This window comes from Vipera berus (assembly GCF_964194415.1).
Source record: "Vipera berus genome assembly, chromosome: 8".
Classification (NCBI taxonomy): Eukaryota; Metazoa; Chordata; class Lepidosauria; order Squamata; family Viperidae; genus Vipera; species Vipera berus.
This window is the reverse complement of record NC_138211.1, coordinates 25,617,128-25,635,547: the sequence shown is the minus strand read 5'-3', so window position 1 is coordinate 25,635,547 and position 18,420 is coordinate 25,617,128. Positions and strand designations below refer to the sequence as shown.

At 42.4% G+C, this 18,420-nt stretch overlaps 1 protein-coding gene across 12 annotated transcripts in view; it reads right to left on the bottom strand.

The window, feature by feature from the left end:
- Nucleotides 1-18,420, bottom strand: part of AAK1 (AP2 associated kinase 1) — a 93,223-nt gene that overhangs the window by 7,886 nt on the left and 66,917 nt on the right. For 3 of the 12 annotated variants that reach the window (XR_014027244.1, XM_081333881.1, XM_081333885.1), the window contains 4 exons: nt 14,203-14,304; nt 11,740-11,841; nt 10,803-10,913; nt 7,377-7,481 (listed from right to left, as the gene is read on the bottom strand). The exons of 2 other annotated variants lie outside the window; for them this stretch is intronic. Coding sequence is in view for 9 of the 10 variants with exons in the window: in XM_081333881.1 (XP_081190007.1) it covers nt 7,377-7,481; nt 10,803-10,913; nt 11,740-11,841; nt 14,203-14,304 (420 nt within the window). In the remaining variant the exon portion in view is untranslated. Of the gene's footprint in view, nt 1-3,945; nt 5,936-7,376; nt 7,482-10,802; nt 10,914-11,739; nt 11,842-14,202; nt 14,305-18,420 lie in introns of those variants that run through there. 7 more of the 12 variants (XM_081333887.1, XM_081333891.1, XM_081333883.1 and 4 more) reach the window with 6 other exon arrangements.

Sequence of the window (18,420 nt, the reverse complement as noted above, 5' to 3'; positions counted from 1 at the left end):
AAAAGCCATGCCAGATAAGAGGTAGAAATTTCTATGGCACGATGCTTAAAGTTCTTGATTGTTGATTTGTAGTTTTCAGCCATCCCATTTCTCCATCTTTGATTTGCTTATTTGCACTGCAGATCCCTCCAAGAAAAATCAGAAATGAAAACCAGCCAAGAATTTCCTCCTATTCAAGAGTCATTTGTAGTGGAACAGGCAATGTTATATAATAAGATAGCCTTTATTTTAACTTTCTTAGATGAATCCTTACTATTCCAAGTCTTTTTGATTTCTCTGAAATAACACAAATTATTAAATCAAATTTCAGCTGTTTGTAATTCTGTAAACAGGAACTAAGGCCCTAGAATTATTTTAGACATAGGAACTTTTCACCAGTTTAACCCACAAACACTCCTCCTAACCAGAGTTCCTGGCAGTGTGCACTAATATGGCCCTGAAAATCTCTACAGCCAATCTTTTTGTGCTCAAGGCTATTGTTATAATCTGGGGGAGTGAAGGGCTAAACATGTGAGGGGATTAGTGCCATATCAACCAATAAGCAAATCAGAATTTGGGATTTTCCTCTCAATTGTTGGAGTGCTTAAGGGCTTTGTTATTTCAACCAGGTTAATTTTGTTTGGGGGGGGTTTCACTCAACAGAAAAGTCAACTCTGCCATTGATTTTTGGCAGCAATAGTTGGTGGAAGGGGAAATCCTAGGCTGTTAAATAGTTCTACAACAGGGGTATCCAACCTTGGCCACTTTAAGACCTGTGGACTTCAATTCCCAGAATTCCCCAGCCAACTAGGGAATTCTGGGAGTTGAAGTCCGTAAGTCTTGAGGTTGCCAACTTTGGATACCTCTGCTGTACAAGAGTATTGTAGAAGCTGATGTTTCCCCTCTCCTTGTTTTCTTTAAGCCACACAAATGTTTAAAAGTTGAATTTTATTTATTTATTTTTTTAGCCTGAGCATCATAGAGAACAACTTTCTCCACCACACAAATTGGAGCACCAGTCTGGTCACACTGCTGAAATAAGACATGGGTAGAATTTGTCAGAGTGACTGTCTTCTGTGGTTCTTTTCTAGTATTACCCCGAAGACAACCTCGCTGCAAATTCAAGCTGACCAATAAATTTTATCCATAGAGCCAACCATTTCCAAAATGATCTCTTGAGCAGTCCAGATGCTTGCTATCTTCTGTTGTCTTGACCAAAATCTTCTTGCCTGTGATTCTTCTCTGGGATTTCCTTTCTGAGATGGGATTTCTTATGTCTGTTATTCCCCACCCCTTTGGCAGAAGATCTGGAGATTTTTCCAAAAGTCAACTGGACTTACTTTCTTTTTTTTAAATGCTTTGCTTCTCATCCAACAAGCTTCTTCAGAACTGATATTCTTGGGCATATGCATATACAAACACAAGATTAAACACTCACGTGCTTACACACATCTCCACACTCTTCTCTTCATCCCATATTTGCATCTGGAGTTCCAGATAGGGGATTTTGTGGGCTGAGATTTCCCAGCCATTCTGCTCTCAGCTTCCAGAAGCTTGGAGCGAGGCCTTTCTCAACTTTTCTGGAGGTCTTTCAAAGGTGGTGGTGGTGGTAGGGGGGAATGAAACGCAATTGTTTGGTATTTCTCCGACTGACAGTACTCAATCAATCGGAGTATATACCGGATGGGTGAAGAACAAATTGAGATATTCTAGCAAATGTTTGTACTAGTCCCAGTGGATTGTTAGCTATAAGATCAGGAATTTTCTGCCTTAAGAGCCCAGGTTACTTGGCTGGCCTCTGTACCTTGACTTGGGAACACAGAGGAAACATTGGTACACTACTAATGACAAAATGTCTTAATAACAGCAATGCTAATCTAGAAGGCATCTGGAACTTGGAAGTTGAAAATTATGTTTTCTGGAAATCTGGGACATGTAGGTATGTGTGTGCGTGTGCATGAGATGACTTCTAAACTCAGTTCTGATTGTGATCAAAATAGTCTAAGCTGTTCCTGAATTCTCAGCACCAACCTCTAGCAATGCGTGGAAGAGGCCAGCAGACCTCCTGTTCTTGTCCCTCCCCCACGGCAAAGTGATGTTCAGGGCAGGGAGCTGGCATTCAAAACCCTTTGGCATCTGCCAGTCAGTCTGCAAAGTCCTTCACCTAAAAGGGTTTAGCTATTCAGAAACAAATAGACAGAATGCACCAGCTCATCTTTCAGAGTGACATATGCCACCGGTACCCCAAGTAGAATAAGCAGGCAGTCCCCATATGAATACTGTATTAGAAGTTGCATTAGAATGCCGTAGGAATGAAGCCTAATATAGCATCAATAGAAGAGAATATTTGTAGCTCAGGGTTGAACTGTGGAGTTGTTAGTGCTCTCTTGGCTTGGTGGTTTGCTTGCAGATGTTTCATCACCCAACTCGTAAACTGATGTTATCTAGCTGACTAAAGAAACATTAGCAGGAAAACAACCAAGCTCAGAGAGCACCAAGGAATCCATGATCAATATAGCATATCACGTCTAGCTCCTTGGCTTTGAAAAAGGCATAAAAAATTATCACACACATACGCACACGTGTTAAATCTGCTTACCAATGCACAAATGTCCCTATTAGAAATGGGTTAATTTTATTTTTCCTTTGTCCTCCTTAGTCACAACTCAATCCCAGTTGCACAATTTTTATCTCTAATTAGAATGGGATTAGGTTTGCAGGAGAACTAGGAAGTTGTGGTGGTAAGTTGTGGACTATCTGTATTTAGTAGCTGACCTCTGGGCCTTTTGGCTAAACTCTGGCGCTCTGTGGATAAGAGAACTGGGTCCAATCCAGATAGCAGAACAGGGAACCATTTCTTGTGGGACATTTGTGTGATGTCCAGCACACTGCAGAGTGCAGTTGAGGGATTGGGTACCTCTTCTTCATTCCCGAGATCTTTACAAAATGCTAATCTACTGGGCCCGGAATCTACTCTTGCCGGGCACATCTTCGATTGCTGGGTGATTATCAGATTGCTGTGATTATCCCCATGGATCAGTGAGCTACTGTGTAAGAACTATATGAGATAATTCTAGTACTGGAATCCCTGCAGCGGATCGCTGTCATTCATTGTTCAGATCTCACCCCAGGAATTGGAGTCAGGACAAATCTTTGCCTTGGTCATCGGTCTCAGTTGCCGGGAGGGGCAGAAAAATTACATCCATCCCAACTTGTCCTATGGTAAAGATCGGAATGGCCATTAGTTGGCCTCACATGAATGAGGAACGTTGTAAGAATCTATTTCCCAGGTTGCAATATGAAGAAATTCCAGGGACTATTATAATGAAATGCAAGTTCAGCTTTTAATAATCAGTGTTCTACATTTATTGTCTCTCTTCCCTTTGTTTTTCTGCTCAGAGATTATAAGCAAATGACTTATAGCAGATTCCATCTGCTCCTTGTTTTGGTAAAAAAATATCAAGTTGTGTCCTTTTGGTCAAATAAATACTACTTTCACAAGGAATAGTAAGAGACAATGGTAAAACATGGCCAAAATTTTCAGCCCATTTTGGGCAAAGAGAACCAGATAATGGTGCCTTTGATCTAAATACATCAATGGAAAAATTAAGACAGAGCAAGACCACCACTGACGCTCAGCTGGATCTCCTTTCGAACAAGAAAAACAGCTTTTTGCAGCTTCTAGCAATGAGCCAAGAATCCACCATTCCCAGGTCAACCTTATCATGGTTTGTCACTGAAGCATTTCCATGGTGACTAGTAAGCTTTAATTTACGATATCCTTTCAGTTATCCAGCCAACTGGAGGAGTCATTTCTTGGGTGGATGGGAAAAGACAACCCCCCCCCCATTCATACTGATTAGTTAACAGCACTATCCTCACGCAACCAGGTGCTTCTGTAAAATTCCTTCCAAAACTCTTCAACAAGTTAATTAAACTTAAAATGTTAAAACATTCTTTTTTAAAAGTACTTTAATTCACAGGGTGGGGTTTTTTTTTGGTTTCTAATGTACAGCAGGTGATTACTTTGTTTAAAAAAATCCATTCTTTTTTCCATATATTTTCAGTATCATCTGACTATACAATAACATTCTATCTAAAGCTTTGTCCATGTGATCCAACTCCAGTTGCCTGCACTTCAGGAATCAAGAGTCAAGAGAAAGAATCAAAGAGTCTGCCCCAAAATGTGAAGAACTATCGACAATTTTGCTACGATCGTTTTCATAGTTTTGTCAGGTAAGTCAGGAAAGTGCAGCAAAACGACCTATGGACACACACATCACACAGAAGCAGTAACTGTTTTATAATGAAGAGCGTCAGCAAGTAGGCTTTTAGAAAGATTCAAGAGAGGATTGACACGACAGTGAAATTCTATTTACATAATTTGTTGAGCTAACTTCTGGAAGGCAGAGATTTGTATGGGGTTCTTGGGAAAGCTGGAGAAAAATACTCAGGCTTACATCGGAAGGTCTTTCAATCTTGTAGGAGAGGCTGATACACCTAGAAATTGAGCCATTCATACACTCACACATAAGGAAACTGCACTTTTTGAACTACTACAATACATTTGCACATACACGAAGTTAGCATTAAGCTAATGATTATTCCACTACGGAGTAAGAGTCATCCTCCTTTTCAGAAGAACATCTTGGACGGGACCATTAATTTTGGACTTGACGATCAGAAGCCAATAAAACAAGTTTACTATATCCAATAGTTTGATGAAACTGAGCATATCAACATGAAAATAAAAGATAAAACTGTTCAGATACACCTAAGCTGGAAAGCACTTACTGCAAACCGGTCGGCAAGGAGTTCATGCTAGTTCAATAAAGAAAGAAAGATCTAACTTAAAAAGTACAGTCTGTCTATCAAGAAGGGGGGATGGCTTCATATTACTGTGTTCATACGATATGCAATTACAGAGAAGAATAGCAAAAACTGAGAAAGAAAAACAGAACAAAACATCAGTCTTACCTTCAAGAAACTCTGACATGTGCATACAATTTATACAAATCCTCAACAGACCAACCACCCTAGTCGCAAAGGCTTCCCCCCTCCTAATGTTAGTTCATCCAACAGAAAAGATCTTAGCCATGCTGTTTGACACAATATTATGGTTCACATTAACCATTTTGAGTAGAATAATTTCCACAGCTTTAGTATCTTTATTGATTGATTGATTTATTTTAAGCACAATCCATTCCTAAGCAGATTGCAAAACAGGAGTTTATGGAGCAAACTGTTGTCTTTCAGGGCTTGAAATGTCTTTATCTAAAATCATCAGGCCTCAAACTGAATTTTGTCTTTGGAAGACACTCTGTCCAGGCCCCGATCCGTGATAGGACTTTTCCTAGCACCGGAGAAGGACAATACTACTTCTCTTCACTGCCCTTAGCCTCCCAGCCCTAGGTTTTTGTTTTTTGTTTTTAATCAAGAAAAAAAGTTGACAGACAATTTTAGTTAGCATTATTTTAGGCAGATTAGTCGTATGTATTTCTAGCAAGGATCATACATAGATTACATGGGGTTTTTTACAATTAAGAGTTTTGGTGGTGCTAAGGGATAAATCGTAGCAAAGTGATTAATACACGGTAGCACTCCCTTAAAGATAGTAGAGAATTGCACGAGAAACTGTCGCAGGTTGCATCAAGGCTGTGCTGGAAACAAGTACAGATAAATCCTAACAGAGGGTACAATTTCAGAGCAGGGTCCTTCCACTGGGTGTTATTTCAAACAAAACAAAAGCAAAAACCATCCAACAACTAAAGATTAGCTCTGTTAGGAGAGAGAGAGAGAGAGAGAAAAGGAACGAAAGGATTTTAGGTACGTTACAGAAACCGCCTGTTACTGAGCGACTGCTACAGGTCTATGAGCTGATCCACCAGCAGAAGAGACCTGGCTAGGTTGGGAAGACTGGATTCAGAGCTTCCACTGCTGTTTCTAGAATGCCCACCTGAAAGGGTGAGAGACAGCGATTTAGTATCCAGCAAAAGACACAGGTGTAGAAAGTTAGCTTTTTAGTTAAAAAAAGAATTAGGAGAAAGACATCCACCAAAAAAAAAAAAGAAGAGCCAGATAAAACTGAAGGGACCTCGGTCTAGGTCAGGGGTAGGCAACCTTGGCTCTTTTAGGACTCATGGACTTGAACTCCCAGAATTCCAGAGTCAGCTGACTCAGGAATTCTGGGAGTTGAAGTCCATGAGTCCTAAAAGAGCCAAGGTTGCCTACCCCTGGTCTAGGTGGTATCTACCCAAGCTTTGGCTCTGTTAGAATTGCTGTCTGGAGGGAGAACTTTTGCAGAGGCTCTCCAACATTGAGACCAGGCCATCAATCAAAGCAGCCTGCAGCAACAGAACTCAACCTCAGAAGCAAGAAGAGGAACCCAAAGGCTGGGTCTGCACCTTCAGTCATCATCACAGACATTCATTAAGTAGGGCAGGATTGACACCGGCTTTGCGGAAAGGACCCTACCCCAAGTCACTTGATGGCTTGGACTAGAGAGGAAAGAACAGAACCCAAATTTAGAATCTGAGTGAGGATGGTGGAAAATCCAATGGGTCACCTAGAGAAACAATCTCACCCTTGCCTTTTACGACAAAAGATCCTGCACTGGGCATCCCTCTGGTAAGACTCATTCAGTGTTCTACTGGAAGCCCCTAGGTAGGGAATTTACACTCTAGACCTCCCACAAAGCCAAGCAGTCAGGAGTCTGATCAGCAGAAAATTAGCACAGAGGTCCGGTGCAGGCTAGATCTGAGAATCTCAACCACTTGGTGGCAACGCTGCTTTTGAGAATGAAAGGATCCATGAAGTTATTTCAAGTAACCCTGGAAATGTTATTCATCTTACAAGCACGGATGAATCGGAATGAAGGACAGCTGGATTTCCCCCCCCCCCCAAAGCTGTAAATTAGAGTTGCAACACAGAGTTTCCCTATGTCCAAGAAGCCCAACAGAAGACTAGGGAATGCTCAACTCTATCTTTGCCCCATAAACTTTTGTATGGTATGATTTTAATTGCCCTGTAAACCGCCCTGAGTCCTACAGGAATAGGGCGGTATATAAGTCAAAGTAATAAATAAATAAATAAACAAACAAACAAACAAACAAGTTTGAGATCTGAAAACAACCTGGTACAACCAGACGCTCTAAAGCACGGGTGTCAAACTCGCTGTATCATGTGAGATGTTGCGACGTATCGCAACGTTTTTTGCATTGTCGGAGCTGGGGTGGGCGCAGCCTCCGCATGATGCAACCGGCCCGCGGGCCAGCGGTTTGACAACCCTGCTCTAAAGAAACTGAAACCAACGAATTCTGGGTGGGCAGGAACAGTGCATGCAAACACGTGACCATAATGCATTGCCTGGGCTTCTCCCTTGAAATCTGCCTGCTTACCTTGTGAATTTTTGGATATTAACACAGGGATGGGGTCAAACTCATCTTCTGCCACTTTTTCAGAGCCATCAGGGACATCAAAGCCTGATATCAGGTTAGTAACTTCTGCAGCACGATGGGGGAGGGTTGAATTTAAAAAGGATGATGAAAAAGAGCAGAGAAAGCTGGTTAGGAACCACCAAAACAACATTCGCCGTATGTGTTTTGTTGCAAGGGACCGTTAAAGCAAACTGGGTATTTAGAAAGCCAGGGAAAGGAGAGAAGTAGATGAATATATGAAAATTATATGGAAGGGAAGCAGCAGCAGAAGTAGTTTGTCTGAGAGGAAATAGCCAAGTTGCACCAGAGAGTTAGTGATGAAAACATTTCTTCGGGAGCCGAGCTGAGATAATGGAAAGATGAAAAGACTCAGATTCTCATCCTGATTAGATGACTTCCTTTGTACAACTGGTCTCACTACTCCTCAAATGCACGTCAGGATTTATAACACCGGAGTTTTCCACCACTGGTGCTACTTGTGAAGGGCTGGGTACCCATTTCAAGATGCTGCAACTGCTTCCCCCTCATGGCCAGTTCTTGAGACTCTTGGAAGAGCACCGCTGAGGCATCAATTTGCAAACATTTAGCTCTGCCTTCAAGGCTCACATACTGAGGATAAGGATCACTTCATCTGATTGAGACCCATTCTTATGCCTTATGCCTAAAAGGTTACAGTTGTGGTGCACATTTTTAAAAGAGCAGCATTAGTTCCCTTCTCGGACACGCTATTCAAACCAAAGAAAGACTTCAGTAATAGCCAACAGGGGCCCTATGAGGAAACTTAAGGTCCTCCGCTGGATGCTTTTCTTAGGGTGCTGGAAGCACAACCAGAGCAGAAACAAAGCTTTGAAAACTTTTCACATAGTAGGAATAGAGTGTCTTCCCAAAACGTCTAAGAGGTTTTTCGAAAGGACTTGGCTCCTACACACTCCTACACAACTCAAAACTGTCTTCTAAGAGCAAAACATCAAAGTAGATAACAAATATAGTAGTTTAGTCAGACAGATGGCCACCTATGCATTGATTCTTATTGGTCTGTGAAGAATATCATTTGGATTTTATCAGAGCTTTTGGTGGGGAAATATTTCCCTACTGAGCATGGCTAAGGTGCTCCATAGACTTCAGTTGCTTGGGTCAACACAGTCTCTCAATACATTGGGGGAGGGGGGGAGAAAAGAGAACCATGTGCTTATGGGGACAATGGGTCAGTTGTATGAACACACAAATGAACACCAAAGAACTTAAATCTGTTCACTGGGACTGCTATGGACCTCACACACAGGAGACTAAGGAAAAGTATTGGGACAGGACAGCCCTAAAAGAAAGCCTCACCTCACAGAATGTATTCAGCCGTGTCAAGATTAATGGTTGAGGACTAAGAAGCCATTTGCATGTTTGCCCAGACAGAAAACATATCTGAGAAACGCTCTCAGGGAAGCAGCCACCCTGGTGGGACCAGACTCGGTGTTCACTGGAGATAGTTTATTCTTATTCTACCTTATTCTACAAGGTTGTAAAACAATTCCTGACCTATGTGCTCAGAGCTGTAGAGTGCATGAACAGAAAGAAGAACTCTAAACTAGAAGAGCATGTCCCATGTTGTGATCAGAAATAGCAGTGGTGCTCATGTCTAATTGCCCCTCCTTCTCCAAGGCTGAAGAAGGCAGATTGATCTCTCTTTCGGAGGAGAGAAAGAAGAGCTCTTATGGTCACTGTGAAGAATCAACGTGGGTAAATTTAGATACAATTGATTGAGCGTGGCTCAATTCCGACTTCAGAATTGTAAAGCAGGGGTCTCCAAACTTGGCAACTTTTAAGACTTGTGGACTTCAGCTCCCAAAATTCCCCAGCCAGCCATGCTGAAGTTGAAGTCCACAAGTCTGGAAGTTGCCACGTTTAGAGAACCTTGTTGTAAAGTACAGGAAGCAGAAGTGTAGGGAGAAAAAGATTTCTTCTTCCAGGAGAGCTGAAGAGGGATTCATTGGCAAGAATTCATGCAGTGGTAGGGTTTGTTGAACTCAATAGCATAAGCCATGGTAAACATCCAATGAAATGAAATTAATATTTGTCCAGGTGTCTCAGAAAAGTTGAGATGACTCCAATGAAAGCTCTCATGGAGATGAAGAACATGAGTCAGAAGCACCAGGTAGGATGGCAGCTCTCAGCTTCCTCATCAGCAGGGGATGGGAAGGAAAGCTGATTCTGAGGACTCCTTTCTTGACTGAAAGGCTCAATGAAATTGGGACCCCCACAAAAAAAGGGCACGGAGAAGAGGAAGGAAGGATTTAAAGGGGCAAAATTACCTTTTGGATAGTGGAATGACTGTTAATCCAAATTAATGATCCTTTCCCTTTCAAATGGTAGGTATTTTGCTCCGTGCAATGTATCTTTATAAGCCCCAAGAATCTAAGACAGTCCTGCTTCTGTAGCACCAGGATTTTGGGCAAGACTGACAGGCTCACTCAGCAATCAACCACTTTCTCTCTAAGAATTCCTAGTGGACTTTGGCACATCTGGATGATGCCCTTTGCTGTTTATCCTTAAAAGACAGTCAAATGCTAGAGACTAGATCAGCAACCGTTTTCCCTCATAGCTTACAGAGGTTTTGAATGGCTGCTTTTCCTCTGCTGCACCTCGTGTCTTCCTGGCCTTTCGTTTGTGGATGCCTCCTTTCCCTGCTTCCCCGCCAGGTAAGCCGACGCTCCTGGATGGCACAAAGCCCACAGGGATGATGGGCAGAGAGCACGAATTTTTTTTAAAACCCTCACATTTCTCCAAGGGACCAAATCCATTTCCAAATCGCCACCGGCTGACAAGTTTTGTTTTAGAATTTTTCTACTATCATAAAAATTTCTGTTAGAATGGATGTCCCAGAAATTGTTAAAATCCCTTTTCAGTGCAGGAAATTAAAACTAACATTGCTGTATTTTCCAATATTGGAAGAGGCTGTTTCTCTCTCCTTTTCCAGGATAATACTGGTCTCACTTAAGCACCAAGATAACAATGTGAATCCCACAAATGCAGAAAGGAAATAAAACCTCAACATTCCCAATAAGAATATAACACTGGAACGGGTGCCAGAGAAACAGACTTTCTTCTCTCAGTCACTGGATTCAAACAACTGTGGTTCACAATGGACTGACTCAGTGAACTGATTTGCACAACGGAAAGCCGGATTTTGGGCTGCCACTGGAGCCTCAACAATGCTGACTGAGGGTGCAGTGCAATCTTACACAATGGACAGAGAACCATCAAAGCATTTAGCAGAAATCACTGACCAAGGAATTATTCTTACATACACCTGCCTGCATTCCATCACGATCTATTCAGACCTTTGATTTTTTGTCTCGTCTCTTCGTTCAAATGAAACTCTAAAAAGGAATTTACCTTTGTGAGTTTGGGATGAAACAGCCAAAGGAGCGAACTCATCCAGGAGGTCAGTGCCAGGGTTAGAAAGCAGAGAGCAGTCAAGCAGGGACTCCTCCACGGTGATGGAATCTGGAACCAGGAGAGCAAGCAGATCACAGCACGGAGAGGCATCTTCCTTTGGGTGGCGGAGGCTCATTTCCAACCCTCTAGAGCCATCCTTTGTTTTGTTTTTTTTTTAAAAAAATGACCTGAACTGGGGCTAAAGTGCTCTCTCTCTATATATAAAGATTTGTTAAATTCCTTCCAAAGTCAGCACTATATATAAAAAGGTGGGGCTTTGATTGCATACATGTGGCTACCAGTTTAAGTTTATTGACCCTCCTATGGGCACCCCTGGACCTCACATACAGGAAAGGTATGTTATTTCAATTTATTGAAACAAAGCTAAGAGTCCCCCCATACTGACTTTGGAAGGAATCTAACTAATATTTCTCCAACTCCTGAGTCAGAGAGACCTCAAACATCTGAAGAGACAGCTCACAGAAACATCTAAAAATGAACGCAAAAAAGTGTTTATGTACGAACTTGAGAAAAGATTCTGGTTTTCAAATCAGCCTGCTGGGAAATGCAGTGGTCCTTGTTCTAATTTTAGGGGACTGAAATTCCTCTTAACTTGAGACAGACTCTAACAGATTTATCTGCTAGAATGCAAGAACTGGAATAGTAGCAGCTTAATATTTTGCACCCCTTGTAGCTCTAGCGTGCCGGGAAGGGTCCGTCAGTATGAGTTCAACCAGCAGAACTAAGGATGCGCTAAAGGTTAAAGCGAAAGGCTGCCAAGAAAGGAGCCAGTTTCTGTTCCCAGGGAAATCCCAGTGACAGGAACTGGAGGTGGCTGCCTCCATTCCTTCCCAGACCACCACATCAGTGACTGAACCCCAGCTGCCTCACCAACCTGCTCTGCTGGAAGCCACCGAGTCTGCCTGGGAGGATGTGAGCTGGGGCGCAGGAGCCTCAAGGCCCGGAATGAGACTCTCAGCGGGGAGGTCAGCTTTTCCTTTCCGAAGGCACAAAAGAAGCAGAGCAGAAACCAGGGTTAGCAGAGGCAGGAGGAAAAAGAAAGCAGCAGGCTGGGATGATGACCTCCACTCAGGGGATCAGTGTCAGAATGTTTGAAAAGAGCCATGGCGGCACAGTGGTTAGAAGGCAGCATCGCAGGCTAATTCTGCCCACCGCCAGGGGTTCGATCCTCACTGGCTCAAGGTTGGCTCAGCCTTCCATCCTTCTGAGGTTGGTAAAATGAGGACCCAGATTGTTGGGGGCCATAGGCTGACTCTGTAAACTGCTTAAGAGAGGGCTGTAAAGCACTATGGAGTGGTGTATCGGCCTAAGTGCTAGTTATCATCAACCACCACCTGCACAATGCCTAATCAGTTTCAGAATGCTGAGTTACAAACATCTTGAAGACAACTACACTCACAGTGGAGACATCTCCAACCTGTGTCGTGATCCCGATGAGCAGCACTCAAGAATAGCATAAGCTTGTTCAAGTTCACTGGGTTGGCAGGCCTTCACTGAATGGAAACCCACACTTGCTTCTGCATCATCCTCATAAGGTCCATCAGACTAGGAAATCAATACCACGTAGACACAATCTACTTTTATTGCAGATATACCAGAGTTATAAAAATTTACACGGACTGAATGTGCTCTGCCCTCCCTCTCATCACCTTCACCTCAATGGGGGGGAGGGTGGCGCCCTCTTCTGAGACATTCTGTCAAGATATCTTCTTGTCCGGGGCTGAAGCCCCTCTTATCTGACCATCACCTTGCTAGTGCTGCTCCCACTTATCCTAAAAGGTCATTTCCTATGCCTTCCACATTCTGGTATTCGTATGAACTTTGCACCAATACGGGACCTTCTGCCATTCTGGATGTGTAAACAGAACTTCTCAAACTGAGGTTGGCTGTTGTTAACGATAAACTTGTTAATGCGTGAAAAAACCACTCTAAAACTAAATCTACAGATCAAACAATTCTTTTTCATTGTAAATTCTAATTTTATTCAGTTATAAAGTTTAGGTGACTACCTGCCCATCATACAAAATAGTTTGCAAGAATCTATTTTGTAAAATTCTTAAAAGTCAAATTGGTTGGCGTTTAAAATATCTATTTTAAAGTATCTAGGTTGTTGCATTCACTGAGACTGGAACTTAAAAAAATATGCTTTCAGAATGCTGACATTTCACTGTCATCATTTCAATTTAAAATGGATTTCTAGAATCTCTTCTTGTTTGGCCATAGTTGTGCCATGTTACATCTGCAAAATTAGTTCTTAATCAACTTGGGGGAGTGTGCAGCACCAAGTAGCTTAGAAAATCTATTAGTATAGATCAGGATGCTTCTCCTAGATCAGGGGTAGGCAACCTCGGCTCTTTTATGACTCATGGACTTCAACTCCCAGAATTCCTGAGTCAGCCACGCTGAGGGGAAAGGGAGAGGTTTCCATGCTGAGCCATGCTGGCTCAGGAATTCTGGGAGTTGAAGTCCATGAGTCATAAAAGAGCTGAGGTTGCCTACCCCTGTCCTAGATCACTGGCAGGCAACATTTTAAAGTCATTTTCTGCATTTCTTTTTTATTAGGCCATTTAATATCAGAAGGTCATATTTTGAAATGCCACCAAGAGGCAATCAATCCTTTATTTCACCATATATTATTAACGTGGGGGAGGGGTCATTTAAACTGTAAAATAATTTGCATATTTTGCCTCCCAGAAAAAAAACAAGCATAAAACCTTGACATCAAATTTCAGGGGTACCATCATGGGATTGCTCTGCCAGAGGAAAAACTCTGGTTGGCAGGAGGCAAATGCAAAACCCAAACCCTTCCCTGCTCCTGCCTTTAATTCATCCAGGAAGCAAATTTACAAGTGTAAAACTGGCAAAACGTGCAAGAAGAAACACCAATAACTCTCAAGGGGAAAAAAACATTGTGGAAATATCTACATGTCTTCCTTAATTGGCATTTGCACATCCCGGAAGGTGGAAGGATGAGGCTGGGAATGGGTTGAGTCCCTTCAAACTTTAGACGTGTTCTTTCATGGAGATAAGATTGTTTTTCTTTAACGATGCTCTTTTACCTGGTTATATTATTCTTTTAGAAAAATGTTTCTTGGCTTGATTTCCAACATTCTACCTGTGGTTTTGCTTTTATACACATTGAGCCTAATGGATTTGTCAGATTTACCTGGTTTCCTCGGGCCTTTTCTGTTCACCCCCCCCCCCCGTCACATCTCCTGGGGTGCCATCATTTGGATGCACTGTAGGTGTGTGCAAGTGTGCAAAGCATGCAATCTAAACAGGTGAACGTGCAGGATGGGACAGGAAACAACGAAGAGGGTTCTAGGTGTTTTTTTACCATTCATAGCATCAGAGGTGCTACCGAAGGGGTCGGCCAGAGGCAGGATATTGGGGAGCAGGAGCGGAGGCTCAGGAGATTTGAGGCCCTCAATCAGTTTTTCTGGTAAGGAAGCAGGAAAGAGCAAGAAAGAGGAAAGAAACAAAAAGAAGTAAAGCAAAAACACAGTAATGAGAGCTGCTCAAGTGTCACAAGCAACTCCTCCTCCTCCTCCAGACTTGGTCATCCTTATCAACGTTCATTGATTTTGACAGAAGAGAATACTTGTAGTTCCGGGTTGAAATGAGGGGTTCTTGGTGTTCTCTCAGCTTGTTGGTTTTCTTGCAGACAACCAACTAGGTCAGATCTTCAGTGCTAGCATGATGATCCTACTTGGGTAACCTAGTAGACACTACCTTCTTGTGCTGATAATGTGACCTAGTTGGGTAATAAAAGGTCTGTAATAAAACAAGCAAGCTCCTTTATTGATTTAAACATCAAGGCAGGCATCTTTTATTAAGTTTCCAAAACTTGATTTCCTCTGGACTAAGTCCACTGCTCAGTGGGAAGCACAAACATTTCTCTATAAAAAAGACAAGAGAAGACATTCTGATAACCCAGAGTCCTCCAGGTAGATAGATGTTGTATGATCCAATCTGGGCTGGTCAACGGGCCCAGAGGTTTTGTCTTCCAAGCTTTCAGACTCGTGTTGGAGTCCATCTTCAGGGAACTTCTCTCTAGCCTGAAGATGGGCTCCAATATGAATCTAAAAGCTCAGAAGACAAAACCTCTAGTCCCACTGAACAACCCAGATTGGAGCCTACAACATTATCCTGAGACACGTATATTTGCCTTCAGACGAACTTGTGGTTATATGAAGGCTTGGAATTAAGAAGAGTTGGTCCAAGATCTTTGGAAGGCACCATTTTTGAGAAGTTTGAGGAAGGCATTTCCAGCTATTCAACTCTCCCCAAAATGTTGCCTATCACTATTCATCTTCCTGAATGTTTTGGGACTCTTACTCTTAGGGACTAATGCAGGAGTAGGCAACCTCGGCTCATAAAAGAGCCGAAGTTGCCTAGCCCTGGACTAAGGCATCTAATTGGCCAGTTAAAATGGGATAAAATATGCTTAAATATACAGTGAAATATACAGTGACACCTCAGTACTTAGCGTTAATTGGTTGTGGGAGGTGTGACTAGTACTAAAAAGGATGAGTCCCAAGCAAACCATATGACTTACCTTGTGACCCTCTTTTCGGCCAGGAAGAACTTTCTGTCTGCCCCTTTTCCTATGTCAGTGCCCTTCTCATAATGGCTGACTTCCTGTCTGTTCCCCCTGGCTGTTCCCCCCGCCCTTTTCCCATTACAGCGTGCCGAGCACTAAACAAACAGCCAGTAGTACCGGGACAACATTTTCACATCAAAATGTGTCGAGCACCAAATTCAATGAGTTTTGAAGCAGTCAAGTTCTGAGGTACCACTGTACTCCCAAACAAGGCTAAATTGAACATTAATCAAATTACTATCATCTGTCCCATTTAATCCTGGGTTTTCTGCACACCGGTGGGAATTGGAAGAAGACAGATTAGGTTGCCCACTTCGCTGGATGCTAAATGGAATTCCCTCACGTCTCTTAGAGGGCATCTAACAAGAAAATACAAAGAAAAAGGCACTGGAAAATCTGGTGTTTATTTTTTAGTAGCACCTCAGGTGGCCGTAAATCAGCTCCCAGACAGACAAGGTTAATTCAGTTTCATTAATAACGCAGAGCTGCATGTTAAAAGACCCCATTTTACAAGTAGAGTTGAACAAAGCAACCATTTCATGCAGCCCTCCTGGCCTGTGAAGCTAAATTTGAAAATACGGTTTGAGGTTTCAGTTTTGAACCCGGAAGCCCTCTGGTCCAACCGAAGCTTGGGTGCCGTTTGCAATCTCTCACCTCTGCTTGCTTCCTAATGTTTGTGACTCTTTTTTGGTTTTGTCTTTAAAATGCATTGATCTCAAATACCATCAGCTGCTTTGAGTGATACACAGGCATGTGGAGAGTAACACAGAACACAGTTTCTCAAACTCAGCAACTTTAAGATGTGTGGACTTCAACTCCCAAAATCGTCCAGCTAGCCATGCTTGTTGGGAAATACTGAGAGAGAAGTTTAAAATAAATCCATGTTCAAGTCTGAGGAAATATCTGAGTTTATTTTTGATAACTACCAGCAATGAGCCTGAAATCCAGCTGTGAGGGGCTTAGAGTCTCTTACTCCCTTCAGTGGATTCACAGATACAGAAAGAGAAACAGTTGCAACAAATGTGGATAACTTATGTTATGCATGCACCTCTTCAATGTCAAAAGTGACATTGCCATAGGTGGATATTATAGGCCACCCAACCAATCAGAAGAAATAGATGCCAACCAGTTAACAAATGTACGTAGGAAGCGTACCACAGTAGTAATGGGAGACTTCAACTACCCAGATATCAGCTGGGAGATAAACTCTGCAGTGAGTGGGAGATCAAACAGATTCCTAACCAACCTAGCTGACAACTTTGTCACCCAAAAGGTGGAGGAGGGAACTAGATGTATAGCTATACTGGACTTAATCCTTACTAATAGAGAAGAAGTGATAAAGGGAATTGAAAATGCCAGAACCTTGGGTGAAAGTGACCATGTCATACTGGAATTTAATATAATGCAAACGGTAGCAATAGAAAACAATCCAACCAGTGTCTTAAACTTCAGAAGAGCTGACTTTAACAAACTCAAGAGAGAACCTAGGAAAGATCCCATGGATGAAACTCCTAAAGGGGAAAACAACCCAAGAAGCATGAGAAACCCTGAAAAATGTGACCATAAAAGCCCAGACCATCACAATACCACTGAAAAAGAAAAGCAAGACATTCAAGAAGAAACCAGCATGGCTGCACAAAGCTCTCTCTGACAAACTGAAAGACAAAAAGGACAAATACAAAGAATGGAAAGAGGGGCACATAAGGCCAATCAATTATCAGCAGACAGCCAGAACATGCAAAGATGAAGTCAGGAAAACAAAGGCTCAGAACCAACAAAGACTTGCAACAGAAATCAAGGATAATAAAAGTTTCTTCCAACATATTAACAACAAGAAAATAGTCAAGGAAACCGTAGGTCCACTAAAGAGATAAGATGCCAAGAAAATAACAGGCAACAGGGAGAAAGCAGAGCTGTTTAACTCATACTTTGCATCAGTCTTCACACAAAAAGAAACTATAGCCCAACATACCAAGAAAGAAATCACTGCAAAAGACAAAATAGAAACAAAAATTAAAATAAGCAAGAAAACGATAAGAGAACACCTATTCGAGCTTGACAAGTATAAATCATCAGGACCCGGCTACATCCCAGAGTTCTGAAGGAGCTGGCAGATGTTATCTCAGAACCGTTGCAACACATCTTTCATAAATCCTGGAGCACTGGGGAAGTACCCGAGGATTGGAAAAGGGCTGATGTGGTTCCCATCTTCAAGAAAGGGGGGAAAACAGACCCAGGAAACTACAGACCAATCAGTCTAACATCAATACCTGGGAAGATCCTAGAAAAGATAATCAAAAAACAGATCTGCGAACAACTAGAAACAAACAAAGTTATAACTAGTAGCCAGCATGCCTGTGGCTTCCAAAGGGGTGTGACTGAATTGCGATAGAAGCAGGTGCAGTTATTATTATAGCCTTCTTGAGCTGCTCTTCCCTTATTTTCCTACTGACAAGCAAGTAAAGATGCATGACTTGATTTCTCCATTTGTGACCTTTGTAACCCCCCAAGCTGACAAGAAATCTTTGCCTTTTGTCTCCTTGAGCTAAGATGCATAATTATTTATGCAAATCAAGTTGCAGAAGGGCTACAATTAACTGGGTTCTGCGAAGACTCTTCTAGCAGCTGTGTGCAAATTTCTGCAGGCTGATTTGCTGAGGTGGTGAGAAATGGAGAATAGCAAGCTTGAATTGACCTAAGAATCCACCTACCCCCAAAATAAAAGGGACATCATCAAAGATCTGAGCATAAGACGTTTTCCCCGAATGCAAGGCTCTTTAAGATCAAATGCTGGTGCTGAATTCAGTCAGCTAACTCAGTCCCATTGACGGCTGGTAGGCAGAGGGTTGTTGTGTGTGTGTGTGTGTGTGTGTGTGTGTCTTTGTATAATATGAAGGGAAAGTGGTTCTCAAAGGTTCCGACCTCTTCCCAAAAGCTCTCTTTTCTGCCGTG